General features: G+C 43.7%; 3 protein-coding genes across 4 annotated transcripts in view; 1 reads left to right on the forward strand and 2 right to left on the reverse strand.

Annotated features, from left to right (window-relative positions):
- Positions 1–2,927, forward strand: part of DOCK5 (dedicator of cytokinesis 5) — a 121,050-nt gene extending 118,123 nt beyond the window's left edge. The window contains exons 53-54 of the mRNA XM_074164079.1: positions 802–917; positions 2,826–2,927. Coding sequence (XP_074020180.1) covers positions 802–917; positions 2,826–2,927 — 218 coding nt within the window. The remainder of the gene's footprint in view (positions 1–801; positions 918–2,825) is intronic.
- Positions 2,928–8,112: 5,185 nt separating this feature from the next.
- On the reverse strand, positions 8,113–12,071 carry GNRH1 (gonadotropin releasing hormone 1). Its single transcript, XM_074164145.1, has 4 exons — positions 11,997–12,071; positions 11,775–11,916; positions 10,597–10,692; positions 8,113–8,550 (listed from the first exon to the last, which is right to left on the reverse strand). Coding segments are annotated over exons 1-4 (282 nt in total). The 5' UTR covers positions 11,999–12,071; the 3' UTR covers positions 8,113–8,508.
- Positions 12,072–14,893: 2,822 nt separating this feature from the next.
- Positions 14,894–24,583, reverse strand: KCTD9 (potassium channel tetramerization domain containing 9). 2 transcript variants are annotated; one of them, XM_074164110.1, is made up of 12 exons: positions 24,507–24,574; positions 22,970–23,091; positions 22,274–22,317; positions 21,996–22,092; positions 21,446–21,504; positions 20,698–20,826; positions 19,993–20,060; positions 19,795–19,890; positions 18,844–18,993; positions 18,356–18,461; positions 17,962–18,095; positions 14,894–17,152 (listed from the first exon to the last, which is right to left on the reverse strand). In XM_074164110.1, the coding sequence occupies exons 1-12, from the start codon at positions 24,552–24,554 to the stop codon at positions 17,036–17,038; spliced, it is 1,170 nt and encodes a 389-aa protein (XP_074020211.1). In that variant the 5' UTR covers positions 24,555–24,574; the 3' UTR covers positions 14,894–17,035. The 2 variants fall into 2 exon arrangements, with proteins under 2 accessions (XP_074020211.1, XP_074020212.1); XM_074164111.1 differs by lacking the exon at positions 20,698–20,826 and having other exon boundaries at positions 24,507–24,583.
- Positions 24,584–25,278: the final 695 nt, after the last annotated feature.

Here is a 25,278-nt window from a genome sequence, read left to right on the forward strand (position 1 = left end):
TAATTCTGAAGCAATATATAAATATGGCTAAGGTAAAAATGCAACTGCAGCGTCACCACTGATGACTTCCTTGCTTGCTCCGTTGCATTTCTCACTCTACTGCTCTTTTACTAAAGGAGCAGAAGTTCCTATGTGGGACCTGAGCATCCTTCCTCTTACATGGATATAAATTCAGAATCCGGTGTAGATAATGAACTGAACTAACAGTAAACTCTTGTGAGAGGATTAAAACGAAAAACTACATATCAGGGTGGGTGGGGGACGGGGTGAGGAGACAACCAGAAACACAAACAAATGCAGGAATACTATATGAAGAGAGATCTGTGAAAGGAATGTGAAACCTCACTCTTCCACATAGCGAGTGGTTTTAATTGCCATTAGTAGCAGGACAGCTTCCCAGGAAGTCTTCTGAAGTTTGGGTACTTATCTACTCCATCAACCGGAGTTAAAATCAAAGTGAATTCTCAGGTTGTGGCTGAGGCTGAAAGGAAACCCCACTGAACATTGCAGATGTGATAATGGATTCAATTTTCTGTTCTCTCAGGCACGCATTTTTCACATAAGCTTAGATTCATGTGACGAAGATGGAACTCTTCTGGGCATTTTGAACTTAAGGGAGATACAGCTGTGACTCTGCTTTGACATACCCATCCAGATTTAGCTGCTAAAGCAGAGAGCTGTTAGCAGACCGAAAGCACGAGATATGAAGTGATTCTCCCTTAAAATTATACATGGTCAATCCCGTTTCTCATTCCTTTTCCGCCCTTTTCCGTCTTTTCTTATTATTGTTGTTGCTTCTAGGTTTTCCCTCACTGCAAGCTGATGGGTTGGCAACCGCCAGTTTACAGAGCACCCCACCTCCTCCTCCGCCCAAGAGCAAACCCTACGAGAACAGCAACCAGCGGAATTCCGTGGAGGTGAGGAAATGAGAGCTGACGGGTTTTTGGAAAACAGCTTTTGAGAAAGAGACACCAGTGGAATTTTCCAAGCTGCTTCTAGGGTGGTGCTACTTGAAACTTGTCTAATCGTTTTACTGGTACACTCCCTGAAACCACAAAAGAATAAAAAGTTTTTAGCTTCAAGAGAAGGCTATCAAATGCAGTCCCACTTTTTTTTTTTTTTTTTTTTTTTTCCGAGTGGGAGTTGTGTTGTCCTTGGTCAGGCAAACTGCGTGTGGGGGTGGGAAGATATATTGAAAACAAACAAGCACAATGACTGAAAAGTTTCAAAAACATGATCAACGTGAAATAGCACAGTAATCTGGTCCTGAAAGAGAAGGGGAAAAAATCATACATTTTCAGGAATGATAAATGTATCCTTTTGAGTCCTCAACTCACAAGTATCTAATTTTTTGAGGTATGGATCATTAGTTGCTTAAAACAGCCTGTATTATTAATCAGCATCTTTATGCCATAGCTTTTTTCTCAATGTCATGAAGTTTGTTTCCTTCTAGGGACATCAAATCACCACTTTTTTTTATGCTGTATCACTAATGTTTCTCTTACACTATGGGATTCCAAATGGCCTGCAGATATTGAATGTGCGGATATCCTGGTCAGTATGTCAGAATCATTTCATCTGCCCCAGAAATGTAGGCACTTCTGGGAGGAGACTGGAATTTCTTACTGGTGCAGAGCAACAGGAAGCATCCATTTTTAACTGTGGAAGGGATGGGTGTCTTCCCCAGCCCAGTTTGCAAAGAGGATTTACGAGTACCTTAGTGAGATGAACTGGAATTTGACCAAAAAGAATTTAAAGAATGATCGCACTTAACAAAAAATGTTTGCCTCTGACAGCACAGGAAGACAACAGCTGGTCGCTTAATTCTGTTAGAGAGGACACTGGCATAAGGCCTTGAAGCTTGGGATAAATAAGAGGTTTTCTACTTCGTCCTTCGTTTGGTCAGAATTGACTGCCCTTCTGAAACGGGGCAGTACAGCTGTAGGTGGTGAGAATGGCAGAAATACGCCAGCTCTGGGGATGCTGAGGGAGTCACTGGTTGAAGAGGATTAATAAAAGAGCCTCCTTCCCTTGAGTCTTGTAAGAAAACTAATTACTAACATGTCCTGGCTTGCGACATTGACCTTGGCTTGCGGCCAAATGGAAAGGATTTGAAGGACTGTAAAGAGAGATTGTAAAAGTATTTTCTGAAGGGTTTTGTTACGTTGTTGTTTGCTGTAAAGTTGACTCTGTCCTTCATTTAGAATAGCCCCGAGATCTTGACGGTTTTGGTCAAAAGCAAGCGGTGACCCACACAAGCTTCTTGTTCACTTTGCCTTTTACATCTTATTCGTTTAATGATCCCCCTTAAACCAAGGAAAGTGCCAGCCTGAGAGAACCCAGTAGTGCAGTTTCCTGCAAGAACTTGCTGCCGTTTTATGGAGTTCGTTGTACCATTCTGATTTGGAAGCATTTTACATCCTTTTGGCCCCTGCTTGGTGCAACTCATCAAGCCAGCAAGATAAAAGTAGTTGCATTTTGAAACCTTGAGAGAAACGGGTTTATTGCCATTTTCCTGATAAACAAAAGATGGGACAGAGGGACAAATGGCTCTGACTCGAAGTCAGGCTGCAGGCCGGAAGCAACTGAAGCATATTCTAGCAACAAAAATGTATTTGCTTTTATTATCTCCTGGGGATGTGTCCTTGTTTGCCCCTGTCATCAGTTGCTTGTAGTACTGAGAGGCTGAATTCAAAGATTTGGAGCTGAAAGAAACATCAAGTAGTCCTTGACTGGACTCTTGGATTTCTTGTTTGGTGAAACAAGATGCATTAACTTGTCAGTAATGGTTTATTTTTCTGTGTGTTTTTGTTTTATCTTCTCAGGTTGCTCCACCACTACCCAGCAGACGTGAAGCCAAACCTCCCCCTCCACCCCCCAAAACCAGAAAATCCAGCGTCGTCTCTTCCGAGCAAGGACTGCAGTGAGGACCATCCCTCGCTGGTGTAAGGGCAAGCGCCCAGAGGGAAACGGCTGCTTTCTTTTTACTGACATCCTGGGGCTGTCTGACCCTAAAGACTGGTGATCTCGCCTGCCATTCCATTCACTCCCCTTGGAGTTTTCTTTGGGAAACACCAAAAGGAACTGTTGTTGAGACTGAATTCCCGGCCTCTGGTTTACCTTTCCTGTACTGAGACACTAATCATGTAGCAGGAGAAATTCTTGTCTGTCTTAGTCTTGTCTGTCCCGAGTGTTTTCACTGATGCGATTTCAGCAGCTCATTCCTAGTGTAAACCTGTCACAGTAGTGATTTGAACCAGTGTTTGAAGCAAGGTAAGCCACACCAGTATGAGAAGTGTCCCACAGTGTTTTCAGACGAGTTCATTTCAGCTTTCCAGTCGTACTTACGCACCGATCCCTCTTCCTGCCCCTGGAGTGAGCCCAAGCCCCGGTTTCCCTGGAGCGGAACAGGTCGCAGCCGTTCTGGAGCTGTGAAGTGTCGGCTCCTGAGATGTCAGGTGTCGGTGTGTGATGTGAGGTCTCCTAAGATTCTTGATTGCGGGTAGAAACCTGAGCGTTGTTAGCAGCATAAGAAGTCTTTCTTTTTTTTTTTTTTTCTGCTAGTCATCATATGTATTTAAGATGAAGCGCAGACGTTCTGCCGTACACCGTCTCCGCTCGAGTAGCGGCGGTTGCTCACTCCCAATGGAGAGTTTAGGTTCACCAGTACTTTGTCATAATTTCGTTGTTGATTCTGCTTTTAACGCTACAGAGCAGTTTGATATTCCTCCCTGAATTATGTTACCTGCTTGGTTTGTGCTTGAATCTGGGGCTTGGTACAATATTTCATCTTTGTGTTTTTGAATAGGGTGTAAAAAGTTGCTTCCGTCTTGTGAGTGTGTGAGAACAGAAGCTGCATTGATACCAGCGTTGTACTGGTACCAGCAACTGGGAGAGGATGGAGTGTGCAAAACTAGTTATACACCCTGACCTGGGAAACAAAGTCTGCTAGTTTCTGTAACCTTTACTTTGGCTGGGCAAATTCACACAAATATAAAAGATTCTCATCCGCGTTTTTCCCCCCTGCACCCCTTTGTGGCAGTACTTGCGCTTTGGTTTATAGCCTCCCTCCATCGAGGTTTTTAACAGCCACTAGACTTTCAGGAGCCATTTAGATCCGAGATGCTTGTGAAAAACTTGACAATTAACCACCTACTTTGGTGGTTGGATTCTTCAGCTCTGCAGCTTTTCTCTCCTTGGAGGATGGGATAATCTCTTTAATTTTTCTTTTAGTTACTTATTCCCTGCTTTGTCTGGGTGTCAGCATCAGTCTTTCTGTTCGCATAAAGAAAAAAATGACATGATCTTAGGTTTTGATGTTTTTAAATTCACGTGATCCATGCAGAGAAAAGGCTGTTGCCCGTTGTTAGAGTACCCCGTCCTGACAGTTGCATAGCGACCGAAAACTCAACACAAATATCATTGTTATTTATGGACCGGGTGGGCCATAGACCCAGCACTCCTCTGTGCCTCAGCTGCTGCTGGAAGCTTGTGGGTAAAAACCAGCACATCATCGTTTGTGATTAATACTCCCACTGTTGGCAGAAAGCAGCTGAAAAGGTTTTCTTGATTCGTAAGAATTATTCTCGTCACATTCAGGCGGAATATTTTGCTGTGCTGTTCTGCCTGTGTCACTGGCCTATTTACAAACACGGCTGTTGTCGTGGCTGTTATTTTTCACTGGTGTTTTCCAGGGAAGGGAAAAAAAAAAAAAAATCACTCATCATTGTTGTTCCCTTTCACTATGGAACACAGGAAACATGGGAGTTTGCCTGCAAAGTTCAGATTCAAACTTTCTGGAAAGTTCAGCATTTCTTAAAACTCATCATGAAGGGGGACCAACAGGAATTTGGACCCGAGTTTATTTCTGAACCTTTACAAAACTCTGGCTGTTTGCTTAGAGCCCGGGGCCTGTTTATTTATCAGTGGTATTGATGGAGATTCTGTCATTGGCTCGCTCTTCTGGGAGGTAATTTTGCTTGATAACTGTAACAGTCATTTAGCTTCTAATTATCTGTTAGAAGTTGGAGAGACACTAAACACGCTGCCGAGGATGCTGCTCCGTGTAGTAAACACCAATCCTGTGGTTTGTGGACGACTGCACCGTTACTCTGCTCACGTGACTTAAATAGGTTCCATGGCCTTACTGCGAAATTGGAGTTGGTTGAGCCTAATGAAAGCTTTTCTCAGCAAAGCCTTTTTCAGGGAAAAACCAAACCAGTGAAACTCTAGGGTTTTCTGTTCAGACTGAAGCAATCCTTTCTTTTGGTGGTATACATTCCTTTGGCTTCAGTGTGACTCCAGTTAAAGAACCTGCAGAAGCTGCAGCTGCGTTGCTGTTCCTGTAGAACAGCTTGCTTTCATCAAAGGGTCGTATCGGATTCACATCACAGCCCAGGGTGGAGACACTTTGGAGGTTGCACTGCAGTCACATCACATCCATCCGCAGCCACGTTTGCTCCAGCGCACGCAGAGCTCTCTTCTGGGCTCTCACCTTCTCAGGGGAAATCTGGGAAACCTTTCTGCACAACTTGCCCGTGGTTCCCCCCCTCTCTCTGGTGCGTTGTAGGACTTGTCAGCTCCACGTTATGTTCTTGGACATAGATGCTGCTTGACTTGAAAACCACAGGGTTTTCTTGTCTTTCATTTTTTGTCCACTTCCTCTTCTCGTAACCACTGTCTTCCTTCTGCTGCGCACATGAACTAAAGGACTCTCTGAAACTCTTCACTTGAAGAACTTTGGTCTTCGGTGAGAATTTTGCTTTGGGCAGAACAGCAGGATGTGGTCTGAATTGTAGAAAAGTACATATTAACACCACCTGTTGTTCATTCAGTGCCTTTCCCCGTTCTACATCTGCCTGTTACCTCATTCTTGGGTGCGTTTCCTTTTCAGAGCAGGTTGGCCTTTAACTCCTTCGATAGATCAGCAGAAGCAAGGAGGCTGTGTAGGAATCCCAGCTAAATGTTTGTCTGTCGTGGGCAAACAAACTGACTGTCACGTTTGGGTATTTTGGTTCCAAGTGACTTTTGAGTCTTATTTCCCGACCTTTTTGATCTGCTTTAATAACTTTAACTCATAGATGTACCTTGTGCGTTCAGAATTTAGTTTTCTTAAAGGTATTACTGACTCTGTTCCTGGCGGGTGAAGGTCAGCGTAGTTTGCCTACAGGTAGAGGATGGAATTTCTGTCCCGTGCCTGAATGATTTAGGGCTTCATGGCAGTTTTAGAAAAAAGCATTGTCTTCTAAATGTCACATTTTTAAAGGCAATTGGGCATTTAAGTGTGTGAATAAGCATGGGGCCTGACTGATTTTAATTAAGTGGAATTAAGTGCCCACACTCGTATGAGAAATCCCACCAGACCCCTGATTTAAGTTCCAAGTTACCTGACTTAAGTTCTGAGATTTCATTTTCAGAGACAATTTAAGACCTCGCTACTTAGTTTTTCAAATTGAGAATCATCTTTCCATGTTAATTAGATGCTTTCGGAAATGTCATCTGATGTCTTTTAAACCGGAGGGCTGAAAATGGGAGCAGGAGAACGGTCCATAATGATGTCATCTCTGCATACCAGAAATGAAAGCAAAGAGCAGCGTTTCTACCCAATTCATAGTTTCGAATAAAAAAAAAATCTCAAAGTGAAATATCCAGTCTGCGGAGAAGACAAAATCTAATCCCATTTCATAGCCGTGCTGTTCAAAGCTAGTGTTAAATTTCAAGACTTTAGAGGATTTATTTTTTTTTTTCCTTTGGAGAAATATGCTCGACACTTGTTTTCTGGAGCTTTTAATTAAAATTTGTCATGCTGTGCTAAATTCCTTTAAAAATGTTACAGGCTCTAATCCACATCAGGGGAAGAGAGGAACAGACAGTTTTCCATTTGAGTGGATTATTGGATTAGGAAAGGACAGCGATTCCAGTGAGAACAGTCTGTGATCTGCAGCGGCAGAAAATGCCCTAATGTAGACGCAGTGGTTGTTGCGAACCTTCCCACGCGCAGCCCAGCGTATGTCCCACAGCTCCACAGTGAGTTAGACTTGTAGTGATAACGGCTCAGAGTCTCACATTTTCTCTCCTTATTTATTTTTATAATTGTAAATGAAAATAATAAGTTTTAAGATGTCTGTGATTTAACTGTAATCAGTCTTTTTCATCGTGAAAATATTCCTGACCCATTACTGCTACCTTCTTTCAGTTTTTTTCTTTTAATTAAAAACTTCTCTATTTTACATTCACCGTTGCAGACCCAAATTATCTAGTGGATCAGGATGAGCTTTTCCTAGGGCTACATCACAGAGAAAAAGTAAACAAATATTGTGATTTCATTGATTGCTGGGCAGGAGAGGGCCTTTTCGAAAGCACGTGAGGGTCACCTAATTCTGCTCCTATTAACATTAAAGCACCTTTAGGACAGTTTGGTGGGCGCTGTAGAAATAGAAGAGCTTATGGAAAAGGTGAAAAGCAGCTGTGTGGTTTATTTTTCTGACTGTTCTGATTTAAGGCTGTCATCGAAACCCCCGGACATGCGTGACTGCATTCTTTGAACCTGTTTTTCACATGCATGGTCTGCAGTTCTTTGTATTTTTTAAACAGAGGTGTAAGTCCCTCAGCAGCTCTGAAATTCAGCCCCAATATGCATGGTATTAATTGATGTAGTTTTTCACTGTTGGTATTACAAAGGTTTAATGACATGATAAACCTTGGGACGTGTTTGTCTTGAATTCAGGAGAATATGGATGTTGTGTAACATGTTTTTGTGAGTGTTTTGAGATCCTGGATGTGATGGTTTAGTTAGAAAACCCACCTCTGCAGGCTGCAAATACCTTCCCCTTTTTTTTTTTTCCTCTTTTCTTTTAGTCCTCTGCAATTGAATCAGGAAAAATTACAGCTTTTAAACTGGCTCTGAAGAAAGAGTAGGAGCTCAGCTTTGGCGAGGGAGTCTGCATCTCTCTGGGTAAATGACATATGATTCACTAAGTCTGTAAAGCAAGGTGTATAAATTTTCATGTTTTTTTAAAATGTATTAACTGTTGTAAAGTTTGTAAATACCTTTTTAAAATAAATGTAGTTTTTATGAGTGAACCGGTAAAAAAAGAGGATGCAAAAGTCTTTCGTGCATGGACTACTGAAGTGCCAGTGGAATCGCATTCCAGTGGTAAGTTTATTCTTGTTTTTTAATGAAGTTGTATTCCTGTTTAATCCAGAGTGAGATCAGACAGTGCCTGTATCCCAGCGTTGTCTGGGCATGTGAAACAAACGCTGTCCCATCCAAGTTTTCATTGCAGGACACAAAGCAGACCCAAGTCCCCACCACTGGACATAGAACATGTTCTCCTTTACATACAAGCTAGTAATTTACACAACAATTAATCTTCTACCATTAAATGCAAGTTCAGAGTATTTATTCACATAATGCAATCTAAGCAAAGGCCATTTGAAGAGGAACTGATTTTAACGTAGCTTTGAAATTTTATTCTGGGTCCACTGTTCCGTTTGGCTTTGTTGGGTTTAAATCTTCTTTCGTCTGGCTTCTCCTTCCATCAGACTTCCCTGTAAACACACATCGTATACTTCTTTTAAAGAGAAGAAATAACTTTGATGATGGAATTTTAAAGCCTGGTCAGATGCTAAAAGAGTCATAGTGTGGTCTCCATTGGAAGAAGGATTAGAATGACATAAATCTGACCCGACACGATCGCTCTGCCACCTGCCCATGGATCTGATCATAGGGGATAATGTAACTGACACTTATAATGGCCCTTTTCATCCCAAAGTGCGTGACCAACGGTACATCTGTTAATGGCCCCACCACTGCAGTGGGGCCTGGAGCACAACCCAGCAGCTGTTGGACACTGCGCTTTGACAGCGGTTCAGGACAAGCAGCGTGAACTTGCACAAAGAGTCAGTATGATATGGAATGACTCCCTGAGCTTAAACAGTTGGCCAAGAGACCAGGGACCAGAACATTGTGCTTGCAGAAGTATTACAGGGGCGTTACGGAGTGGCACAGTTGCCCTGTTACCGTTCTTTGTGTATCTTAGTACCGTTGGAACGGAAACTGCGTTCCCGGGTCACATCCTGCTGGATCTGGTCACCTACTTGAATATTTATTTATGTTCTTACCTCAGAGTCAAAAGTCTGAGGTGTTTTGGATAGATGCGCTGTCTGAATACGTTAATTTTTTCCCTTCTGTGTCTTAGCTAGGTGTATTTCTGTTTGTGCTCACTACCAGCTTCTCCAGGAAATGATGAAGATAATTTGAAAAGTTTTTCCACGGGGTGGACCATTTCCAGACACCTCCCCTTTCATGGCACAATATTCCTGTAGCAACTCCAGGAATGAGTTACGTTGGAAAAGCTGCATCTGGAAACAGTTTAGTTTGTTTTCAATGTCATTAAGCAGCTAGAAATAAGAAGGCCACATAGTTCAGACTACGCTACAGGAATAAGTCATGCAAACTAAGTCTTTGATGCAGAGGCTTAGACATTTTTACACTTACGTGCAAGATTACCAGCAGTTTCTGGGCAAAGCTAAGAATCTGATTTTGGGGGGGTGCCTTGAGCTCTGCAAAGAAAGGCCAAGTTGCCTCAGTGAACAAGAAGTATCAAGGACCCATTTCAAATACCCTGATAATTATTCTGGTGTCTTATTCTGGTGTCTTTTCCTGCCTAACAGAGTCTCTTGCAGTAAAAAAAAAAAAAGTAAAAAAAAAAAGTCTAAACATATTAAGTTACTCTTGCTGGCTCTTTGTTCTGCAAGTTAGTGCTGTTGTGTTGGAAGCCAGAGTCATGGACAAAGATTCCATTTTATGTTCAGTACAAAGAGGATTAAAGATGACCTAAAAAAAATTAAATTTTAGGTAGTTTTGTTAGTTTCTGCATGAAAAATCCATGGAAGTCTGGCTCTGACCTGCCTGCATTACGTTACTGAGTGTAGGAGCTGGGTTCCTCAGCAAAAGGCTGGAGTAAGTACGTGAAACTTTGGTCTTGGCTTCCAAAAAGGAGTAGAGATATTGAGTGTTTCAACTTCTAGGACAGCTCAGAGACGCTTCCCAGAAAGTGGTGACCATCTGGCCTGATCAAGGTGTTGCTATATTAATTCAAGAGCACATTTTTGCTTGAGAGTATTCTTTCTGTGGCAGTGAGTTTGTGTGTGGAGTCCCTGCTGTCACTGCATTAGAGCATCTAATGGAAAATACATTTCCCAGTCTGGGGACCTTGGGAGCAGCAGCTTCCATATGGCTCCATCCTTCAGCTGGCAAAGTGCACCTTTGAAGTTAAGCCTCTGTGAATGCTGCATAGATATGTATTAAGGTAGAATGTGTTTGACTTCAGTTCGTATTTAATTTAGTGAGTAATGACATTGCTGCAACGGGAGCACAAGAATAACGTAGCCCTGTGCTAGGGCTGTGACTCCGAGGTACTTGAGAATGATGCAGAAGATAAGGGCAGAGCCAGCATTGCCACGTGTGAACTGAACTTACGTGCCTCTTCTTCCTCCTCCTCCAACTTTTTTCTCTTCCCTCCGTGTACATTCCCAGCCTGGACCTGCCCCCTAATTTTCCCATAGTGATAAAAGAAAAAATATATTACTTACCATGGCTTCCCTCAGCTCCCTGAACCTGGGGTGCTGGTCCGAGCCTGGGCATCCAGTCTTCTGCACTTCCCCTGACTTTTCCATTTCACTTGCCATCTGAATTGGGAAGCGATACAGCCTTCACGAAAGGGGATTTTTCTGCTAAAGCAACTCTGCCCCAGTTCCAGGTGAAGATGAAGCTCTTTCCCGGGTGCTGTGCTTGTGCTACAGCAAACTTAAACTCGGGAGGCCAGAACGGCTGTTACGAGGGACTTCACACGAAGCGTTAGAAAGGATGGGAAACCCACTGGTGGACAGAACCTTCTACATCTGCTTTGTCTTTTAATTGATTGCCATCTAATTGGTTACCACAAGACAGCTGCCTGTTGGCACATGCCGTGAAGTGGAGGAATATTGTCAGGAAACAGCCCCTTTGAGTATTGGCTGGAATTTTGGGAGAGGGTGAAACCAGGTTTAACCTGGAGCTCAAAACAACCATCTCTCCTTCGGAGCAGCTGCCCAAGGGCTCTGTCTGTTCTTTATGCAGGGCTGTCAGATGTCATCTTAGAATCATAGAATGGTTAGAGTTGGAAGGGACCTTAAAAATCATCGAGTTCCAACCCCCCCTGCCCTGGGCAGGGACACCTCCCACCAGACCAGGTTGCTCCAAGCCCCCTCCAACCTGGCCTTGAACCCCTCCAGGGATGGGGCAGCCACAGCTTCTCGGGGCAACCTGGGCCAGGCTCTCACCACCCTCACAGCAAAGAAGTTCTTTCTAGTATCTAATCTAAATCTCCCCTCTTTCAATTTAAAACCATTACCCCTCATCCTATGGCTCCCCTCCCCGATCAAGAGTCCCTCCCCATCCCTCCTGGAGCCCCTTCAGGTACTGGAAGGCTGCTATAAGGTCTTCCTTGGAGCCTTCCCTTCTCCAGGCTGAACAACCCCAGCTCTCTCAGCCTGTCTTCATAGGAGAGGTGCTCCAGCCCCCTGATCGTTTTCTTACCCTAATGCCAATTGCTTTCCAATTACTTCTTTAAAAAAAAAAGTGTGTGTGTACAGAGGTATGTTTGGGGGGTGGAAGAGACAGAGACAGACATATACAGTAAAGCCTATATCGTCTCCTTTTTTGCTTGCATCTTTTACAGATAAGGGACCTAAGATAAAACAGCAGGGTACGTTTACGGTCTAGGACCTACCTCTTGAAACGATTCGACCAGGTTCTCGGCGTTCCTTTTTCCTCCCGGCTGGAGACCGTAAGACCAGTGTTGGGCCAAGCAGATCTCCACAGACATGACAAACAGGAGGACGCCGACACAGATCTTCCTGGATTTCTCCATCCTGTGAGAGAACAAAACATCTTTCTGATCATAATGACATTACAGCTCCCTTTTTATCTTGTAGAGTTACGAAAATGTTACATTTCTGGATCTCCAGTTCTGATCTCCTGCACCCCGGCAGCATTGTGCCTGTGTGGGAGCCACAGCTGGATTTTGAGCCTCTCAAAGTGTGGATGAAGCTCATTATAAAGAGATTTAACATCTGAAAAATTTGGATGAAGATCTAAATTAGGATTTTTGAACACCCTTTCAACATTTTAGGAATGTCTGGACCTCAGAGGTTCCATGAAAGTCCCTGTTGATATTTGACAGATGTGTTCAGTTTAGCTGGTTTCTGTTCTAATGTCCCTGCTCCTTAAAAAGTGCTCTGTGCAGCCTCTTTTAATGCGAGTTTCTTCTAATTCAAGCATCTGTAAGCACTGAATAAGTAAAAAGGGAATATGGTGTGTTGTTCCAGCACATTACCTGCTTGTGAGAGTGGCTGCTCTCACTCCAACCCTTCTCTGGCTGGAAATATTCTGCGAGGGTGCTTGTCATCTCATTTTTTATATACAACCACCCCAACACCAAACCTCTCGCAGCGGGTAACTTTATCTGAGTCTATCTCGCAGGCTGCAATTTTGTTCTTAAAATTGCTGTAATGCAGCAGAAGTAAAGCCCGTAATTGGAACACCCCTGGTGTAGCTATTAAATTCAGCTGTTTTCTCTAAGACCCATAAAAGTAACAGCCTTTCTTTTAAGAGGCCGTAAATCCGACGTTCAAACCTGGCCAACTGCTGTTGCCCTGTGGAAAATACACAACCTTTTCTTTCAGTGACTTCTAATTTTTAAGTAAAAGTTCTCAGGCGAGTTTGAGTTTGTTGAGAGTTGAAATGGATGAGGAATTCAGCTTGGGCTCCGTCTCTCAGGCGTGAAGGAAGCCCTTTGATGCATAAACAAGAGCCTGTGACGGCACAAGTGCAGGGAGCATTTTGTGTGCTCCGTTCGGAGTCCTTCTCCTTGCTGTTTAATTTAAAGTGCCTTGATATTCTTTGCTCTATAAAACGCAAAGTAGTAGTAAACTGATCAAGTGGAGAAGTATATTAGCCTGTAAACTTGCTTTGTTGTCACGGTGGAGTCTCTTTTATGAATGAGGCTCCCAGACAATGCTGTTATTTTGGATTTATGTATGTGTATGTGCCTATGAATGCAAGTTCTCCCTTCTTGAGAGCTGATGCACTGCAGTTTTATAAAGGAGTTGATGGCTATTTGCATGCTGGAGTTAAATTTAGTAATTTTGACTACAGAAATCTAATTTTTTTTTTATCCACCTGGCAGCTATTTACACTTGCTCTGCACTGGTTTACGTGCAATTGAATGTATCGTGTTCAGTGATCTTCAAACATCCTCCCTTCCTGCTCCCATGACCTCTTTGAGATTAATGGATTAAAAGTAATTTAATAAGTAAATAATTTAAGGTGGATTTAGTGACTCTAGCAAAAAGTAATCCTTCCTGCTTTAATGCTCCTCCTACTCATGGCGAGAGTAGCCAAGGCTTCTCTTTGGCTGATAAACGGATCAAGCTGTGAAAATAGTTAGTTTTGGTGGGAGAAGTGGTACCTCGGCCGTAGGCGCAACACTTCAGACGTGGGATTTTCCTGTATCGGTGTTTTACGCCTCCTTCCTTCCCTGATGAGCCTAGCAAAAATTAAGGTTACTTAGAGATAAAGAGAAGACTTTGTTCATCCTGAGGGATGATGTTTAAAGAGAGAAGGGGGCCTGCTTAAGCCCAATAATTGCACCTTTTATTAACCCACTGCTTTAAGCCAGCCCTTAATGACAGCCAGCCCTTAACGACACCCAACCACTAACATCTTTCAGCAGCCGTTTCCACGGAGCCCAGCAGAAAGGGCACGCAACCCGGGGGGTCAGGGAGCCCTTCCGTGGCTTCTCCTACACTCTAGGCCACAGCCATACCTTACAGAGTTGGGAGGTTAAAAAAAAAAAAGAGTTTACAGCTGGTTTTGTTTGTCCACAAATAACTTCTTATGGGCCTGCGTAACCAAACTCCTCCAGGTCTGGGAGCGCTTCGGTCAGGGCTTGTCGGGCAGGTGACAGCTTTGGGCGCTCAGAGAAATCAAAGTGAAGGTGGAGTTTCATGGTGCGACCTCTCTCTTGTTTTCAGACACTTTTCAGAAGGAACTCCCAGACCTTCAAGTGCACTAGTTTTTCTGGTTTGGGGAGAGAAATCTTAACCCCTACCAATGCTGTTAAGGACCTACATGGAAGCCTAGGACTTGTCAGGCAGACCCGGGTTTGTGGATTCCCATCCCAAGAATCAAGACCTCTCTTTTATCAGACGCGGTGGCGAGGGATACCCTGACCTGTTGGGTCCCTTAGGCTTTTTAGACAGCGTTCCTAACCCAAAGAAGTATTCTGGAGGTGAGAAACTAGATTATTTTTTTTCCCAGTTTTGTTCTGAAGGAGCTGTACAGCTCTGCCACGGATGTGCTCTATTTGTGTTGTGCCAGGGTTTACGAGACTGAAATCATGAGCACTTTATAGACCAGAGTCAAGGATGGTTTTTTTTTTTCTGTGCTTTAGCACTTCCTTTTTAAGGAAGTTGAGCTGCTTGAGCCGTGTGATGATTATCTCTAATGTGGAAAGTGTTTTAAATAGTGCACATACCTATGTAAATTGTGGTTAATGACTTCTGACTCCAGCTATTTTATTAAGCAATATGAAGGGTGGGGCCAACGAAAAACCGAAGCGCTGCAGATGAATGACAAGTCAAAAAACCCCACCAAAGTTCTCAGACTCTCTCCAAGGTGACAGGGTCTCGGGAAGCGCTAAACCAGCTTTTAGCAACAGTATTTTTAAGTTTGTATACAAGGAGCTATCAAAGTTAAAAGCTGAATGCTTTTCTAACTTGCTACCCTTCCCCCAGAAGACAGATAAGACTGAGATCCATTTTTTAAATTAAGACAACCAAGACCACTCGCATTTCACACTTTTATTAATGTAATTTAAATTAGGCTGGAACCTGCAATTTCTGAATAGGCCGCTTTGGGCTATTCGTACAGCTTTGTCATAGCAAAAGAGGTACCTTAAATTCACCTGTGAATGAATGATGCCACATGCTGTGATTATACAAAACATAGTGCTTCAGTGAAAGTTCAAATATATTTTATACACAGTGATTATGAAAATAGATTTTTTTTCCATACAATATTTTACTTCTGCCAGCTACAAAATATGGTAAAGAAAAATAATTCATTTATTTCTCTAGCCCTAGGAATCTCCTTCTACTGCAACATATATACCACTCTCCATGAAAGCGATGAGGTGGGAAAAAGGACTCCAAAATCACACTGAAATATTATTTCCCTTGAATCTCTAGGTATATTTCACCACGTGTTGTCCTAGAGCCAGATAAAGAGGCCTGGGAATCTGGAGGAAATAAAATCCCAATTCTGAACTCCACAGCAGTGGGATTTTTAGTCCTGGAAGTTCATGTCATGCTCCTGAGTCAAGCCAACTTGAAAATAAAGAGAATCTTGCAATTTCCCCTTAACAAATCACATAGTGGTCCTGAACTAATCTTTCTAGATTGATGGCAAAGCAGCATTTTTGTAACAAGTACTGAGACTAGACTGGAAATCTGCACTCGCAGACACCCCACTGAAGTAACTGTGGGACTCAAACCACTGCTGACAGCGTCACAGCCCGTAAGTTTTAGGATACGTTGGTTCTTAACTTCCAGAAATAGCTGTATTTCCTTAGATTCAAGGTTAGTTTTAACTTTGGGGTATTTTTAGTAAGCATCTGAGGTAAGAGTTCTTGATGCACCTTTATTTATTTTTTTTGGTATAGTTTCTTCATGTGCTTTTTGATTGTGTCTAAAATAAATGTTTTGTTAGATGAGAACTAGATCGATACTACAGTGGAAACAGCTTATGAAACAAAGTGCACCACCACTTAGAGAGACGCTGCGAGGCTCTTCTGCGCCGCAGAAGTCACAGAGCTCCCTACTTGCTCACAGGTAAAGCAGCTGTGGGAAGGGCACTTTGCCCTGTACGAGACACTTTTACACTCACTTTCAGCAGGCCCAAAGTGGAATACTAAGATCTGGCTGGGAGAAGGATTATGCTTTCAAGAATTCAGCGTACGAGAGTATTTGCATAGTACATCGAGGGGAAACAGGTGCCATTTATTCATATACTGGAGTAACGACAGGAGGACGCAGGATGTGCTGTGGCCCCAGCTCTACTTTGGTGACAGTATTGTGTTTTCCTACGTACATTTAATTCCCCACAACAAATGAAAAAAAACTACAGGTACTCCAGTTTGGAGTGGTGAGGACATTTGAAAGCAAGAGAGGTTTTCTTACCAGCTGTGATTGATTGACAGTGCAATTTCACACTAATTGGAAAGGATTAAATAAGACATCCAAGTTCTAAACAGGGATGTTTTAGCTATAACTGAATCTGCTGCGTGTGCAGATCCCTTCAGTGGAAGAAGCAGCTTTCACTGGACATTTTAGGAAGATGATAAAGCTGTTCTACACCTGCATTCAAACTACTACAAGGCAATATATTACCTACAACGACAGTTAACGACTGTTTTCACCCCAGAAGCAGAGAGTACCTGAAAACATCCCGTGGACATTGGCTAAACCGCATCTGTCACTACGCTGTGTGTGAACAAAGACACTAACTGTGAATATACCAGTCTAACTGTAAACCTGAACTTTGTTGCTACTGTACAGGAATAACATTTTTCATATTGCAGCTACAGATTTAATAAATAGAATTGCATATATTGTGCTTTATAAATTAAAATGCATTCCAAAGTGAGGCAATGCTAAACAATGAATCTATTTAACCGTCCCAAACTGGCTACTCATTCTGGTTCCAGAACCAGCCCCCTTCCTCACTCAGCTCACAAAGGCAGAAAGAGTGTCTGCTTCTACCTCTTAAACAAAAGCTCCCTCCCCCAAAAGTGATCAAAAAAGAGTTTACTTAGGCACTACCGCAAATGTAAGTTGTCTAATAACCATTACTTCTAACTTAATAAGGGGAGGAGGTGAAGAAAGTCACAATAAACATTTTGATTCCTTCCTCTTCGGCATATTCTCTTCCCTATCTGACGCTCTGAGACATGTGCAAAGGTGTCAGCATCTCTTCAAAGATAGCTCCTTTTACATTAGATCCCCTCAAATTAGCTTCTTGTAGATCACAACCTGATAGATCACAATTCTAAAGGGTAAAAGAAAAATAAAGGTTAATTGAATAGACCCAGAACTTAGTTCAAAAACTTAACCTTAACTCTATTTGTAGAGAAACCACAATTACTTCCACAAATTCTGGTGCAAACTTCTAGTCTATCACTCTTGTTTAGAGTTTTAGTTATTTCTGGTAAGAGAGCAGCTCCTTTTCACAGTAACAGCTGGATTATTTTGCAGTTGTTAGACTTTTACACTCTTTATATCCAATTATCTTCCAGGAGTTACTAACTCTTGCTGAACAAAGCCAGGAAGACGCCACCTCATGCAATCTCACCAGGTATTAGTCCAAATACTTCTCTAGTACTTGAGGAAGAACAGCCATGTACACAGCTTGCAAAATGAGCCACTTTGTCTTTCTAATTAATAGACACAGCGGTGTATCACGTGCCACCAGTCAGGTAAGATTCCATTGTTTCTCTACACACAATGTCCCAGGATCAACCCCCCCACACACCAAACCCAGGCGACTGCATTTCCCTTCAGTGACAGCACGATCTCACCCTAAGAGTTAAGTTCAACCTTATTTCCATCCATCGCTTTTGAGATGAAACAAGCCATTCCGGTGTCTTTGAGGTGCTGGCAAATCCCAAACTTCAGACTCACCTTCCACACTGAGGCCAGAATGAAATGTGATTCCTCAGATCACCCATTGCTCACTAAGACTGAAAAAACCACTAATTCGCTCTGTCTAGTTCGAAGCTGGAGAACTCAGCCAAAAGCCAGCAATCCCCAAAATTTTATCAGTTGACTAGTTAGTATTTAGAATGAATCATAACTCACTTCCAAATCAGTTCCTGCCAGAGTTGCTCCTCTAAGATTACAGTTTTTTAGTTTTGCGTTTTTCAGCGTCGCAACTCTTAGATTAATTCCTGTCATTTGACTGCCTTCCATGTCAACACCTTTCAGGTTAGCACCTAAAACACACAAAGAGTAGTTTTATGAGGAAAAACCATCAGAAACACAGCAGTTCCAGAATGATCCTTCATCAGAGCCATGTAAATTGACAGAGGTCAAGGTAGAACTTGGAATTTAATGACCATACGGTCGCACACTCTAGTATTTGTGGCCTTTTCTCCTGAGGACGTGGACTGTACAAACCTCAGCTAAACCTCTCACAGATTTACAAACACGTGGTTCAGTTTCTACAGGGTACCTAACAGTAAAAACTTCTTACCTTCCAAATTAGCTTTAAGGCCTGAGGGATCTTCAAAATTGCACCCTTTCAGAGATGCTCCTTCTGCGTTGGAGCAGAGCATCTTTACCCCTTGGAGGTTCGCACACTGATGGAGACAGACAGTGAGAGTCATAAAAAAGATGAACAATACCAAAAATGACCGGAGTACGGTTTTCATCTCTGTTTCAGAAGTGAATCCTATTAAAGCACAACAGCCTTGTTATTGTGAGGAAGTGTAAGAACCTGCTATAAAATGACTTCTCTTATCATCAGGAAGGCAGGTAATTCTCACCCACTGCCCGCTTTTTTTTTTTTTCTTTATTTTTAACTTAAGATAGTTTCAAAAAGCTTTGGAAGTGATCTAACTAGAACAATTGCAGAAAACATTGAAGAACTACATGTTTTACACTTCTCTGCTTGTTCCAATTCCTCTTCCCTTAAAACAACTAAAGGATATCCCAGACTTTCCAAGTCACAGCAATTCTTACATCAAGCACTGATCCAGAGAGGTCAGCTCTTTCCAGGTTCGCGCAGCACAGGTTGGCGTGGGCCAGGTTGCAGCGGCTCAGGTTTGCCATCTTGAAGTTTATGTATCGAAGATCTAGACGTGAAAGATCCGCCCCGCTGAAATTGAGACCCTAAAAACCAAACAACAAACCCCCAGAAGTTACAGAAGGTGAAGTGTAGCTCTGAACACAAAACCAGTTAAGAGAATCATGTATATGTATGTGTCTATATAAATATACACAGAGTGATAGATATATACACATGCACGAGACCATCTATTCTACTAAGTAACACTAATGAAATGTAAATGCAAAGCTACCAACCATCATTCTTGGTTATGCTACGCATTTTACATTTAAATCATAGAATGGTTAGAGTTGGAAGGGACCTTAAAGAGCATCTAGTTCCAACCCCCCTGTCATGGGCAGGGACACCTCCCACCAGACCAGGTTGCTCCAAGCCCCATCCAGCCTGGCCTTAAACACTTCCAGGGATGGGGCATCCACAGCTTCCCTGGGCAACCTGTTCCAGTGCTTCACCACCCTCACCGGGAAGAATGTCTTTCTGGTATCTAATCTAAATCTCCCCTCTTCCAATTTAAAACCATTACCCCTTGTCCTGTCACTACATTTCCTGACAAAGAGTCCCTCTCCAGCTCTCCTGTAGCTCCCTTCAGATATTGGTAGGCTGCTATAAATAGAATGGCTTAACAAATTGCTCCTTGCGGAAACCTTCGACCTCAAGAAGGAAAGCAGCCCCCACAGCGCACTTGAATTTCATGCTAAGGTCTCTCTGCCACAACTTGCAATCAAAACTTGGTGAAAAAGCAAGGGGGGAAGCACACATCGTTTGAATTTCATGTTGTCGCATGATGCTGCAGGATATTTCACCACCAGACACTACAGATCAAGACAAACTCTGGATTTTCGCACCTGACATCGCAGCTCAGACTTGGTTGGGGTCGCCAGGAGGAATCGGACAAACTCCTTTCGAGATATAGGAGAATGGTCCTCAGCTGGCTGCGAGTTCTGTGGAGAGAGTTGTTTAAAAGCTAATACGGACAGGACAAAATTATATATTGCCTGGAAGACCGGGATGCATGCGTTCATGTATTAAAGAAAACAAGTTACCTTAATAGCTATTTCTAGATGTTCAATTAGTGAATCGATACCAAAAAACCTGGCTTCTTCCAAAACACCTAACAAAACAAAGCAGTATTTGTTATTTCCAGGGAGTCGTTAAACAAGAGAGCACTCTTCTTCCCATACTGGAGAAGGCAGCGTGTAGCCACACCAAGAACATGCCAAAAACTTTGGGTTAATCCATCCTTACTATTGGAGGAGCTTCAATTCAATCGACTTTCCCTACTTTTTATACCTTTTATACATTTTAGCTACACTAGCAAAGATGAACAGATCACTTGTCGAAGTTTAAGGACTCAAAGAAATGCATAAAGTAATAAAACTGACAAAGACATACATTATATCAGAGGTAACTGGACAGAGGAAAAGCGAGTTTGCTTGCAGCTAAAAGGAAAAAATAAATCAGAAAGGATGTTTCCAGTACCAGCATTAGGTTAAAGATACCAAATCCAGAATTACAGCCAGATATTAATCCAGGACAGAGAAACTTTAAGGCTCTCAAGATTAAACAGTGTATCTTCATTAAATCAAGCATAAGGAATTGCAATGCTTGAGAATAAATTCACCAAAGAAAAGTCCCAAACATTCAGGTGAGCGTATAGAAGTCCCACTGACTGTATCGTGTTTACCTGAGGGCAAATTTTAACTTCTAAAGAGTAATAATTTAGGAGATGTCATACAGGTAATACCTACCTAGCAAATTAATGCCATCATTTACAATGAGCTGTCCGTGACGCAAATAGTTCAAAATTGGCTCAAAATACTCTGGACTGCGGTCAATTAGGAATGCTCCTCTATGATCTTGCTTATTTCCCCAAGCATCTGTTTCCACAACATATATATATAATTAAATTTGATATATTAATAGAAGAGCATTTGCTTCAGTTTCAGATTTTTACTACCAAAGGGTACTGGATTATGAAACATTCCACTTGAAAGGGAGTTTCTTAGAGAAAAGGAAGGGAAATAAGAGTGAGGGGGTAAAAAAAAAAATCACCTTAAAACAAACTCACTCCTGCTATAACTAACTAAGACATTTTCTCACTACCTAAGAATCATTGCTAGAATAAAAGCACCGTTAAGATTTTAGTCTGCCCCCGTTTCCTAAAGGCTGTCTCGTACAGTGTTTGCCCATTGACTCTGTTGACAAAACTGAGCAAGATGAAACAATAAGATGAAAATCTAAAAATAAAACAAACGAAAAAGACCCCAAAATATTAACTATGGATGGAAGTTATATTTTCAGTTTGTGAGATGATAAGTGTTACATGGGCAACAGAGAAATAAACAATTATTAAAAAAAAAAGTTATACATTCTGCTTTGTTACTTTAGGTACTTTTGGTATTTTAATGTAGGAACAAAAGTCTCAACTTGACAGTGCCTTTTGCCTACTTTGCTAATTTGTTAGCTTAAAAATAAAGTTTATTTCAATATACTAACCTTTATCTTTAAACATGTGGGCCAACATACTGTCAGGTTCTTTATTAACCAAAGTGCTCCTAGAAAACAAAAGGCAGTGCGATTTTATTTTTAGGTGGAATGTTTTCCTCAAGAGACAAACCTGCTGGTTGGAGTCTATTTTCTGCCCGTGGTGCGTGACGTGTGTTCCAACAGCTACTCTGTACCCATTTAATTTTATAGACTGTGATAGCAAAGTATGTTTCTGACCTGAGGTACTGCAAAGGTATTTTAAATACAAAGCACTTAGTTAAATGAAATACTCCAAGGATATTCCAGGCCCGTTCAGGCTTTTTGCCAGTTTTGCTTCACGTGTAAACTAAGAATTAATTTGTTGCAAAACTGTCGCAGCAAATACGAAATACAGAGAAAGCTGCAGAAGACCTCCTACTCCACACTAAGTTATTTTTCTAGCTCCTCTGCAAGAGTATCTGAAGCCTCCCCAACTGAGGGCACTGTCACTACCAGCTGCTGTAACTACTTTACTGAAATCAAGTCCTTTAAGAACAAAACCGACTGGTTGCATTTTTACCGTGTAGTGGTGAAGTATCGGCCTCCAACGTTAAGCGTTAACCAGTCGGTGTGTGAGCCTGTTAGCTCTTCGTGAGGTCTCCCATCCGTCTGAGGATCTACACAGATGAGAAACACACAGGATTTATTAGAAAAAATTCTGAGTATTTCTGAATCCTCCATATGGTAAGAGGTATCTTCTGAAAAACACGGAAAATAAAATTTTAGATTTACGTTAAAGCAAAACAAAACCTCTTTCCATTAAACAGAAGGTTAAATGTAAGAATTACAGAGACTTACCAATGAATGGTTCCCCTTCACAGACAAACAAAACATCGTCATCCCTGAAAGGGGAGGGGACAGGGGAAAGGAGAAAAAAAGAAAAAGGATTAATCGTGATTTTTTGTTCATCTAAGTGCCAGCGGGAACCAGTCCTGATTAGTCTCAGGTAAATGATAATCAGTTGCCATTGGTTAGAACTTCAGTATCTAATTTTTATCTTAATTTTGCAGGTTCCAGTGGATTGTAATACGACTGACTTCACTAGAGATGTCACCTCTACCAACCAGGTAGGGATCACTTGTTACTCAACCAGTTTAGTTTTACAAAATAGTTGCTTTTCTCCCTACTCTTGGAGAAGTCTGTGAAGCCAAAGCAACGCTAGAGTTTGTCTCCTTTTCAAAAAAAACTCATCCGAGCACTGACTAGAACAGTGGGATTTTCCTGGTACATACACTGCACTGAGTCAACACAGGAGGATGTTTAGAGGCATAAAATGCAGCTTGTATCAAGTTCCGATTCATCAAGATAGAAACGCTTTGAAATTCAAAAGACAGTATTATTTTTCCTTGAGGCGTGATCGCACCTTTGCTGGCTGGCAATGATAAGATCTGTTTTTAAGGAAAGCACTGGTTATTGATTAAGGTCAGAGGATTAATAGGCTACTGAGTCTCTTAATCCGTATCCGTGGTTTGACTTTTATTGGATAAGCCTTACCTAATCAAAGCGATATCATCAATGAGTCCACCTTTTCCATTGTAAACACTGGTGGCTTTTATTCCAAGCTTATTACTAGCCACAGACAGCAAATCTGATAAAGTCCCATACACAGCCACAACCTGTGGGAGAGAGAAATAGCTATAGGCACTGTGTTCATATAGTTTCTGCCACTTTAGGCTTATTGCCAGGGCTGTCAATAGCTTCTTACGGAGTGGGGGCGCAAGGTATGTATGGATCTTTAATAAAAAAAAAAAAAAAGGAAACAAACAGACCAACTTTGATGATGTTAGACACAGAGCTACCTTAAAACGGGTGATTTCACGGAATCACAGAATTGTCAGAGTTGGAAGGGACCTCTAGAGATCATCTAGTCCAACTCCCCTGCCAAAGCAGGGCTGCCCAGAGCACATCACTCAGGGCTGCTTCAAGGCGGGTCTTGAAGATCTCCAGAGAAGGGGACTCCACGACCTCCCTGGGCAGCCTGTTCCAGGGCTCTGCCACCCTCACTGGAAAGAAGTTTTTCATCACAGAATCATCTAGGTTGGAAAAGACCCTTGGGATCATCGAATCCAACCATCTACCCTACTCTACAAAGTTCTTCCCTACACCATATCCCCCAACACATCTAAGCAATATTTGAATGGAACCTCCCATGTTCCAGCTTGCACCCGTTGCCCCTCGTCCTGTCACTGGGAACCACTGAAGAGTCTGGCTCCAATGACTTGCACATTTCTTGGCCAAGACTCGATGTACTGAGGTGGCAGCAGCAGTGAAAGAATGAGTGGTGGTACTATAACAATATTACGATCCAATTATTTATTTCCAAGTCTCTCCCAGATTTATTTCCCTCTCTAAACCCAAACCGTCACATAAACCGTCTTCACTCCCGAGACGTGGATGGGAAAAATCCGGGGTCACGGACAGCATTTAGCAGCACCGCACCGGGGGGCCTTTTCCCGGGCTGTTTGTGCCCCGGCTGGGCCTGGAAACCTCAACTATTTTCACTCCCGAGATGGGACCGTGTAGCTTTGAAACAAGGAAGCGGATTTTAAGGCAGATTATTTCTTGGCTGTCCGACAGCGCACACACCCGGCGTTAGCCACGGCGGAGCCCTGACACCCCGCAGGATATCACTGACGCCCTTCTCGCCGCTACCGAGGGCCTGTGGAGCGGGACCCGAGGGGGCACCGACGAGGCGAAGGTGACTTTAACCGCGACCCCGGCGAGAACTTCTCGGCTCCTCACGATTCCCCTCAGCCTTCCCACAGGGAGGCTCCGGCCGCCCCTATTCGCCGGTGAGTGACATCGCGGGCCCGTGCGCGGCTTTCGGGCACCTCAGCAGCCCCGGGCCTAGGCCCCGGCAGCCACCGCCGAGCCTGGGGAGGGGGCGGCGGGACCGGCGAGGCCCCTCTGCCGCAGCCCCGGGCACCGCGGCCCTGAAGGGCGGCTCAGGGCTTCTCCCTCGCGCCCAGCCGGCGCCGGCAACCCCATCCCGGCGCGGTGGGACCCCGACCCCCCCCTACCCGCCCCTCACCTTCCCGTTCCGGGGGCTGCCGTTAACGAACAGCGTGACCCGCCTCATGCTGCGGCGGCGGCCCGCTCCTCCCTGCCGAACCCGGAAGGCAGCGGCCGCTGACCGACATGAGCCGCGGCCAATGGCAGCCGCGCAGCGCCGAGCACGCTGTCCAATAAGAAACGCGCTCCCGCCGGAGTGGCAGGGAGAGGGCGGGTGGGCGGGGAAATGCCACGGGAGCGACGGGGGGCGGGCCGGCAGGGGCGCTGCCGGCACCCAATCAAGGGAGGAAGAAAGCCCTATATTTGCATAAAGCATGACTTGATGTGAAGCCGCCCTTGATTGGTGCGGCCTGTCACGTGGGCGCGGTTCGCTGACGGGACTTTTTTTTTCAAAATGTCTCTTTGGCGCGTGAGCAACGGTTTGTGATCCCTCCGCGCGGGGAGCCAAAGAGTTCCCCCTCCCCGTGAACCCCTGCCGCTGCCCGGAGACGGGGTGGCCGCCCGGGACCGTCTCTGGCGAGCCGCCCTCCTTCCGCGCACCTTTGGCCGTGGTGCCTTTTGGGAGCAAGGGGTGGGCGAGAGTGGCGAGGTCGGCGGAGGAATACGCAGTAGTGCGGCTGGGTTTGAATGTGTGAGGCGGGTACGGATCTGGCGGCGGCGGCGGCGGGGGAGCGGTGGGGAGGGCGGGCGTGAGGGCGGAGGTGAGGGGGCGCGGGGTGAGGTGGGGCCGGGAGGCGGTGGGGGTGCTTTGGTGAGGGGGTATAAAAGAGGGGGGAAGCCGTGTGGATGGT

The sequence above is a fragment of the Numenius arquata genome, chromosome 26, assembly GCF_964106895.1.
Source record: "Numenius arquata chromosome 26, bNumArq3.hap1.1, whole genome shotgun sequence".
Taxonomy (NCBI): domain Eukaryota; kingdom Metazoa; phylum Chordata; class Aves; order Charadriiformes; family Scolopacidae; genus Numenius; species Numenius arquata.